Raw genomic sequence first — 9216 nt, 5'->3', positions numbered from 1 at the left:
ATTTCAGTTAGCACCAACAGAGTATATTAATGAGACGGAGCTGCTTGCATGTTTTAAGTTAAGCCTCTACATAGAAGTTAAGAGGATAAAGCTGTATCTTCTCTCACTGCCCAATAGGATGAGCATTGCAACCATTTGAAGACAAAAGGTTTAGATCAGTATTTTCTTTTCAGCCCAAGAAACGGACAAGGCAGGGCACCAAATCAAAGCCGGAAAGGCGAGTGAGAGCAAGCCTGGCTTCCTTCCCCACAGGCAGCAGTATCCTCCTGTCCCTCCAAGGGAGCACCCTTTCATTCTCTGCCTTTCCTCTCCGAGGGCTTCCAGTGTGAGAGGCGTTGAAGCTTTCCTTTTCTTCTAGGCTGGAAATCCCCGTGTCCTCATCTGGTAACACCAGATGTTCTTCCAGTATTCCTTACTGCAACAGGTCAAAGGATTCGAAGAATATCCAGAAAGAATATAACGTCCTCCTGATTTTTCAACATTTCTGAAGCCATCTTAGACGAAAACTAAAAATTCTTCATCCTCGTTAGATCCTTTAGATGAAGAAAGCAATGTCTTGAATTTCTGAGATGAAAACTTACAATTTTATATTTTTTTAATTGAGTTCATGTAATGTATAGTAGGGCGTTTAAATTTAGAAATAAGCTGATGCATTCTGCTGGGTCTTTGGTGTGTTTGAGGGATTTCTGTGGTTTTCTTTTCTTAAAAGCCCCAAAGGATAAACCCGCTTGCTGTTATTTATTCAGCGGAACTGAAGGTATTTGGAAGGTTCCAGGACCTGTGCTTAGATCGGAAGGGAGTCAAGAACAGGGGAAGAGAACAAACGTCACCAACTTGTAAACTCGTTAAAAAGTTGAATTGTGCCTTCAAGCTTGGAGCCTCACTGCTTCACTGATGCCTGGATTTTATATTTGCAGGAATTGCAGTGGATAAGTATGGCCTCATGTATTTCGTTGATGCCACGATGATCAGAAAAGTGGATCAGAATGGAATTATATCAACTCTTCTGGGCTCCAATGACCTCACTGCTGTTCGACCTCTCAGCTGCGATTCCAGCATGGATGTCACCCAGGTAGACTCCGACTGCATTTATTTTCTTCTCCGCTGTAGACAAAAAAAGAATCTATTTTGGATGACTGCCTGGCCACTTAAGAAGTGCATTATGCAGTGCAAGATGATAGCATAGTTGATTCATTACTGAAATGACTGAACCATCCTTTTACTGTGGCTAACACAGGTTATTTATGCAACTGTAGAGAAATAAGGTTGAGATAATGGGAGTTATTGTCTTAATTGCCTGTTTTTCTGTAATTATTGTAGAGCTTCCACAACGTAGCGTTCATTCTTTGCACAGAAACACAATTAGCCAAAGTTACCACTGCACGTAGCTTTAATATTTCCGAAAAAAACCAAAATCATTGTTTGAAGTAGTTGCCATTCATGACTCGGTTTCATGATTTTCGCTGATAAACCCCTCACTAATTTGCTGTTGTTACACATGGAATTTTAAACACTAGAAGTGTACTTTTCAGTTACGAGTTTTACAGTAATAATTTGTGCAACTCATAGGTACGGCTGGAGTGGCCTACTGATCTCGCTGTCAATCCCATGGACAACTCACTTTATGTCCTAGAGAACAATGTTATTTTGCGGATCACAGAAAACCATCAAGTTAGCATTATTGCTGGACGCCCCATGCACTGCCAGGTTCCTGGTATAGACTACTCTCTTAGCAAACTGGCTATTCATTCTGCACTTGAATCAGCCAGTGCCATTGCCATCTCACACACAGGAGTTCTTTACATCAGTGAGACAGATGAAAAAAAAATTAATCGGCTACGCCAGGTAACTACCAATGGAGAAATATGCCTTCTTGCAGGGGCAGCTTCAGACTGTGATTGCAAAAATGATGTCAACTGTAATTGCTATTCTGGGGATGATGGGTATGCCACTGACGCCATCTTAAATTCACCATCTTCCTTAGCTGTGGCTCCAGATGGTACCATCTACATAGCTGATCTCGGAAATATCCGCATTAGGGCTGTCAGTAAAAACAGGCCCATTCTTAATTCTTTTAACCAATATGAAGCTGCATCTCCAGGAGAACAGGAGCTGTATGTCTTCAATGCTGACGGGATTCACCAGTACACTCTCAGCCTCGTTACCGGGGAGTACTTGTACAATTTCACCTATAGCAGCGATAACGATGTTACGGAGGTGATGGACAACAACGGCAACTCCTTGAAGGTCCGTCGGGACGCCAGCGGGATGCCCCGCCACTTACTGATGCCGGATAATCAGATTGTCACGCTGGCTGTTGGCACTAACGGTGGACTCAAGCTAGTCTCAACACAGACCCTGGAGCTCGGATTAATGACATATAATGGAAACAGTGGTCTCTTAGCAACGAAGAGTGATGAAACAGGATGGACATCATTTTATGAGTAAGAATGTTTTTGGATATCTTAAGTGTACATTTATTTTCCAAACGGTAGCGAGTAGGCTCTAAACTGACCCTGCTGACATTTGTTGTAGGCTTTTCGCTGGTGCTGAATTAAGGCTGTGGCATCTCAGTCTGCTGGGGTGCTGGAAATGATTAAGCGGCTTCTTGATTTCATCCGTTTGGCCGGGTCCTTTGGGTGGGTACCGCAGTCACCTACGGGGAAGCTCACTGCCTCCGGCACGAAGGACCGTGTCCCACGCTCAGGACCCGTGTTGGTTTTACCCAGATCGGGGTCCCTGCTCCCTCTGAGCCCCCCGCGAGGCTGCAGGGGACTCACACCCAGAGCAGCCCCCAGCAGCGCACAGCTCCTGCCGAGCCGCCTCTCTCGAGGAACCCTAACGCTGTAGATTCTCGGGGAGCTCAAATTACATTATCTGTCTGTTCAGACTCAAATATTACTTGTGATTGTTAAAGCGTTGCCTAACTCTCACTGTCTGTTGAGCCTCGAGACGAGGGAAGTGGATCCCCAGCTACCTGGCACACGCCGAGCGTATCTTCCGTAATTTGTAGATAACCCAGAAGCGCACGCACTGGTGTTCATGAGCATTTAGATTTAAAAAAAATCCCTTCTTCTTCAGAGGAAACTCACCAGAGATTAAGTTCAGAAGTATATTAAAAAGCTAGAAAAAACTAGTCAGCTTTTTTTAAGAGTTATCCCATTCTTAGTAGTCTTATTGACATTTATCGAGCAAAACAGTGTTTAGAAATAGAAGCTAAAGGATATATTGAAAAACTGTGTATCTTCCAAGTATGGCAAGTCTGATGCCATATGTTTTGTGTGAAATAGTTAATTATTGATTACTAAATGCAATTTCTCAAATTAGCGGGTAGAAACTATGAATAGGGCTTTATATTTAATTTCAAATTGCAGCCTTATTTTCAAGGTTACAGACTAGCAGTGACGCACACCTATTTTAGTTTATTAATGCGTTCATCCCAGCCACCACTTAATTTCTTTTTAGGGAAAACATAAGTAACGCAGGAATAAAAAGAACCGTGTTCAGTCCGCTCAAAATCCGCCTAAATCAGCCTTGCACATCGGTTATTTTGTCCACACTGTGTTTCGTTTCCATAAAAAGGAAAGCAGTGCCCTCTCGTGGTTCCCTTCTGATGTGGCCCTGGAAACTGAACCACTGCGATTTTTCATCTAGGCTGTGGGTAGAGATGTCCAGGTTTCTTTCTCCTTAATATTTTGCAGAGGGTATTTCTTTACAACACATTAGTGAGAGAAGTAATCCGGTATTAGCAGCTGATTACACAATCGAGTAAAAGTTCACTGTACTAGAAGGTGGTAAAATCTCACATTATTGATGTGGATGCCCTTTTATGAAGGTGTTTTTGTAGTTTTTCCTCAATAGCTAGCTCAAAATTCAGATCATAAGTCATATAAAATAGTTATTTCTCCAAACACCTGTAATTAATTGTAGAACATTAAATAGCAAAGTAATTTAAAACTCTACATGAGTAATTTAATTACTCATTACTCAGTCGAGTAATTTGGGTAATTTAAAACTTTACATACTCATTACAAAATACCAGAAAAGTAGAGGCATCTCCTTTAGGCCGATCCTAAGCAGCTGACTTACAGTAAGTCCTTCATATGCTTTGTCATCTCAAGTGACCCCATTGTTCAGGAGTTTATTAATAAGATTATAAGAAATATTTAAATCAAATGTACAAACCCCAACAATTATGGTCCACTCAGTACTAGTTCATGGTTTCTAATTGTTCTTCAGAGCAACTCCCAGGGGAAAATCCTGTATTCATCATTATGCAATTTATTTTGGTAGCTCTAAGTTAATATTGATTGAAGATGTGAAAGAAATACTTGGCCAATGAGAGCTTATAAGGTCAGAATAGTTTGCAGTGCCACAATATTCATGCAATACCCAAATTTCTAATATGGCAGCAGAACCTGAGAAGAACAAATGTCTTTTAAGTAGTAAAAGAGTATATATATTAAAGTTTTTCTTTAAAAAAAAGTATTTCAGTGCATTTATCTCAACCAGACATTGAATATAGTGGATATATTCCTTTCTTTAATCTGAAACTGTACCCTGAAAATGCTCACAGACCTGAAATTGTGCAGTACATCTAGGTATGCTTGTGTATGTGCAGAGAAATGCATACACGCTCCGTAGGTATATTTTATATATACATATGTATATAGATAGTGCCTGTGTGTCTGCACACAGTTCATTTGCAGGAGAAACAGGCAAGGCTTTTAAATAATGTAACAGCTCCCAGCAAGCTCACATGGGGTAATTTAAGCTGGTTTTAGGCATGAAGCACAGATCTTTGAAGTGGTCCTCAGTGGTATTCCAGTTTGGTCTTGAAAGCATCCTAAGAGAATGCTGCAGTTTCCTCCTTGAGTCAGCTCGGTTTTTACGGGGGAGAGAAAATAGGGATTTACGTAAACGTGGGTGGATCTGCCCCTTGCCCTGCTCTGTGTGAAGTCAAAGCTGCTGTTACTCGTTCCTGCAGCCCCGTCTGTGGCACTGCCCTAGCTGCGAGGAGCTGAGCAGGACACTTCTCTCACCTCAAAGACCGGGACGCTAGCAATAAAAAGTGCCTGACGTAGGTGAACATACATGAGAGAAGAGCCTGCAGCATGTTTTCACAAGCCTGCCGAAGGGATGCGCACGTCAGATCGTTGTAGCTGACCCAGAGGTGACAAGCACGTGCTCGGCTCTGTCCCACAGCTGGGTCTGGTGGCCCAGCACAGACACATGGGCTGGCTGTGCCCACCGGGCTGTCAGGGACTGTCTGCAGGCTGGATGGGTCTGGTGGTACCCAGAGCTGTCCTGGGAACTCCGGGACTCAGGACACCTTTAGGTCGCCACTGCCGGCACGGGAGAGACTTGTTGTGGGCACAGGGAGATGCCATTTCCTAAGGCACTGGGATTAGGAAGGGATCTCTCCCCTTGTAATTTTGTTAGTAGAAGAACTTGGGATGAAACCTTGCTCTAGAATCATAGAATCACAGACTGGCCTAGGCTGGGAGGGACCTTAGAGATCATCTAGTCCAACCTCCCTGTTGTGGGCAGGGACGCCACCTCTCGACTAGACCAGGCAACACACGGGGACCGAGCCAAAGCTCAGGAATTTCAGTGTATCCAGAACGCACCTCAGCTGAAGGTATAAAGATTGCCATGTCAGATACAATTCCCCTGCCCTGACGCTGGGTCATAGGCTGTGTGTGGCTTCTCCCAAAGAAGATACCAACAAGTCCCAGGTCAATTTGTATGTTTTCCTTTGCAAAATTTTTTTTTAGTTCATTACCTTGGGTTGATGTCATGAAGAAGAAAGGTATATAACTATTTAATTCCTATATCACTTTATTCTTATTATTCGGGTAAATGTCTGGGTGTTGTATTCTGCTAGGCACTTGCTCTCATATGAGACAAATTAAAAAAAAAAAAACACCAACCCAACTCAGTAATATGTCACTTCTAAATTTTGAAGTACATAAACTTTTTCTGGTTTATTAATTTTTTTTTAATCATTTTCTTAATGCAATGGGTAAAGTAGAAATGTCTTCTTTATATTGCAATGTGTATACAGCATTTAAGTAGTGATTTTTTTATGTGTCTAGCTCGTAAACTAAATGGTCTCCAGATCTTTATAGAGAGTACTTTTGTATGTATCACTGTAAGCATGTCCATCACTTGCTTATAAACCCTTTTAATCTCTGCCAGTGCTGGTTTCAAAAATTGTGACCAGCATTAGGAAACAGGCCCCACGGCTGGGAGCAAAACACTGATTTCTAGAAACAGCATAAGAATATTTTCATTTTTCTATTTCAGGCTCTGTACATCCTCATTCATATTTACTTTTTAGACTGCCCTTGCACTTTGAACAGAGATTTTCAGTGAGTAGCCCACAGCAATCCCCAGGATTTTTTCCTGCGTTAATTAAAAACTCAGCAATGTGAATGAAGATTTTAAATTAGTGTCTCATTTGCATTGCCTAAAATATATTTGCTGAGGAGGAATTTCACCAACCATTTTTCTGGATCTTCACCGAGCTCTGCACAGTCATGCTGAAGCCACTCGTAGCCTTTTCTAGTTTGTCCTAAATAACATTGTCTCTTCTGTAATATTTGACACCTAAGTATTCTCTTCATCCACACACAGACACTCAGCGTGTATCTCATTATTAACCGCTGAGTTTTTTGAAACTGTCAACTTTTTTTACTTTTTTTCCCCCTTGCTAGATGGATGCTTGACTGGATCAAATTCTTCCCTCATCTGTACTTTACAAGAACTCTTCAGTATTTTTCTGTGAAGACCTTTATATAGACTTAGCCAACCCCCCTTTTGTAGATGAGTTCAACGTATTAGCTTTTATCCAGTATCTTGTTGAAATGGTTAAAAATAATACTAAAAAGAAGCCACATATGGGTAGAAACTTGTGACTTCTATGAAAGAAAATCATGCTGCTTAATCTTTTTTTGATCCTAAACTGCTTAAGTGAAAACAATATATTACTGGTCCCTTTTAGATTGCATGGTACTTTATTGATTTACTTCTTTGCCTAGTATTTCCATTGGTTCTGGTAAGGCTTGTTGCTCCACAGGTGATTTTTTTTTTTTTCCCTTTTTTTTCCTTCCCTATATTCAGTTGAATGGATGCCACCTTTTGCAATGGACTTGAAAGGCATATTTTATATTGGTATTAACTGAGGAGCCAATTTGTGTATTAATTCTGGAGATATGCCATACAGTTCAGGTGGCCTACTGTGAGCTTTCTGAATGATTTAATTGTAAAAAGTCATGTTGAAAGCACTGATTTCTTTTCATCTTTACAGCTAACCGCGGCGGGCAAAGAACTCGGCTAGCTCCGTGATACTAAATGTGCTCCTCTTCTCTTCTGTTACTCTCAGGCAGTGCAATGGATTTACCAGTTCTCTTCCAGGCTTCCCACTCCCTGGATTTCTACATTCGAAGGATGACCAGTTGGTTTCAATCTCTGCCTAAACTTTTCCCTTTATCTACACAGGACATTTTTTCTTGCCTTTCTGCTGTTTAGAAGTATGTGCGCTTTGGTAGCGGCTGGGTGAGAGACTCTTGCACAAGTAGAGAACTGCAGCAAGCAGAGTGTCAGACTGGAATACTGATTTTGTTTCAGGTCCTCATTTCTTATCCTTAAGATCCAAGGGATTGCTTCTTTAGCATACATATGCGCACCAATATAGCGTACTGAAGGAAAGGGAGAAACAGTACCATTTGATTTCAGGCAGCATTCCTTCTTCCCCCTCCTCCTCAGATTTGTACCTCTAAATAAATTTAACCCAATAAACTCATGGAGAGCCCTTTTTTTTCTTTCTTTTTTTTTTTTCTTTTATCTTTATGCCTCTGGAGCACTTAATTCTTCTAAGGTATATTCTGAGTGCTGACTGCTGCCCTTTGTGCAATTCCAACCTATCCTGTGCTTTAACTTCTCATCACTCATCTTTATGAGCCAAAATACTGACCCTAAAATGCAGTTCAATACCACAGATGAAATTATTATGTTCTCAAGCTGATGTCTCTTTTAATCTCTTATGGCAAGTTTATTCCTTGTTACGTCACCTTAGCCCATACTTAGCAGTTTCCGCAAAGTATTCGATTGCGAATGTGCAGTGTGTGCAATTGTTATTGTAGTATCCGTCGTAAGTCCACTTCCGTAGAGCGAAATGCAACTATTAAAATAGAGATGAATTTAGTAATTATAATTGTTTGAGCTAAATATCGCTCTCTGTGTCCATAATAATTTATTTTATTAAGTTACTAATTTAAAATGTGCTAGCCTGGATTTATTGAGATCAGTATCTCTCAAAATTACTATTTCAACATTACAGACTCTTTCAAGAACAGAGAAGTAAATATGGCCAGGATGTTCTTGAAAAGCTGTTTCGTTCTGGGTTTTTTGCACAGATGTGGTGCATTATTAATACATTGGGTATTGAAATGAACATATATCCTCATGCTTCTTTGCTCTCACTAACTTTTCTATTAGCTATGATCATGAAGGGCGTCTGACCAATGTAACACGTCCCACTGGAGTGGTAACTAGCCTTCATCGAGAAATGGAAAAGTCTATTACCATCGACATTGAGAATTCTAATCGGGATGACGATGTCACGGTCATCACAAATCTCTCCTCTGTGGAGGCTTCCTATACAGTTGTTCAAGGTACCAAAGCACACTTCTCAGCACATCTCCTCAGCACACACACACACAACTTGAGAAAGCAATTTGCAGAAAGATTTGTGCCACTAGCACAGTCACGAGCAGGGGGAAGGCGTGTCAGGTTTGCAAGAAAACCTCCCTTAAAGCTCATTCCTAAAATGGCAAGCCTTTGGGAGAGGTAAGAGACAGTTCACGATCACGCTTGGTGTCAAATACGGGTGGTGATATCTGCTGGTGTAAGGCAGCCCTGCCATTGCCTCTCGGGTCAGGTTCACTTTACCCAGCTCGCCTGTTTCTTCGCTGCAAAATTGGTTCTGAGTTCAGTGCCGCAGAGGGGCAGCCCGGGTGCTGGATGTTGGCTGCCGGGGTGGAGATCCTTCGGAGCAGAGGCTCAGGTAGCCTCCTGCTGTTAGAAGGGAAATCTTCCAAATTTATACACCGCAGCTGAATAAAACAATAAATAAATAGAACGGTCAGGGCAGAGGGCGGTCTTGTGCCATGGTTAGCGCTTCCGAGAGCAGTGTTAGAGCCCAAGAACGGC

The 9216-nt window shown here is 41.6% G+C and overlaps 1 protein-coding gene across 1 annotated transcript in view; it reads left to right on the top strand.

The window, feature by feature from the left end:
* The window catches only part of LOC104270598 (teneurin-2-like), a gene marked incomplete at both ends in the record, with an annotated part of 98576 nt that overhangs the window by 88061 nt on the left and 1299 nt on the right, over positions 1-9216 (top strand). The window contains 3 exon segments of the mRNA XM_009865004.1: positions 918-1072; positions 1570-2444; positions 8503-8678. Coding sequence (XP_009863306.1) covers positions 918-1072; positions 1570-2444; positions 8503-8678 — 1206 coding nt within the window.

This window comes from Apaloderma vittatum, unplaced genomic scaffold (assembly GCF_000703405.1).
Source record: "Apaloderma vittatum isolate BGI_N311 unplaced genomic scaffold, ASM70340v1 scaffold13992, whole genome shotgun sequence".
NCBI classification, from domain to species: domain Eukaryota; kingdom Metazoa; phylum Chordata; class Aves; order Trogoniformes; family Trogonidae; genus Apaloderma; species Apaloderma vittatum.
Note: the sequence above shows the minus strand (reverse complement) of the source record. Positions and strands in the feature narration are given on the sequence as shown.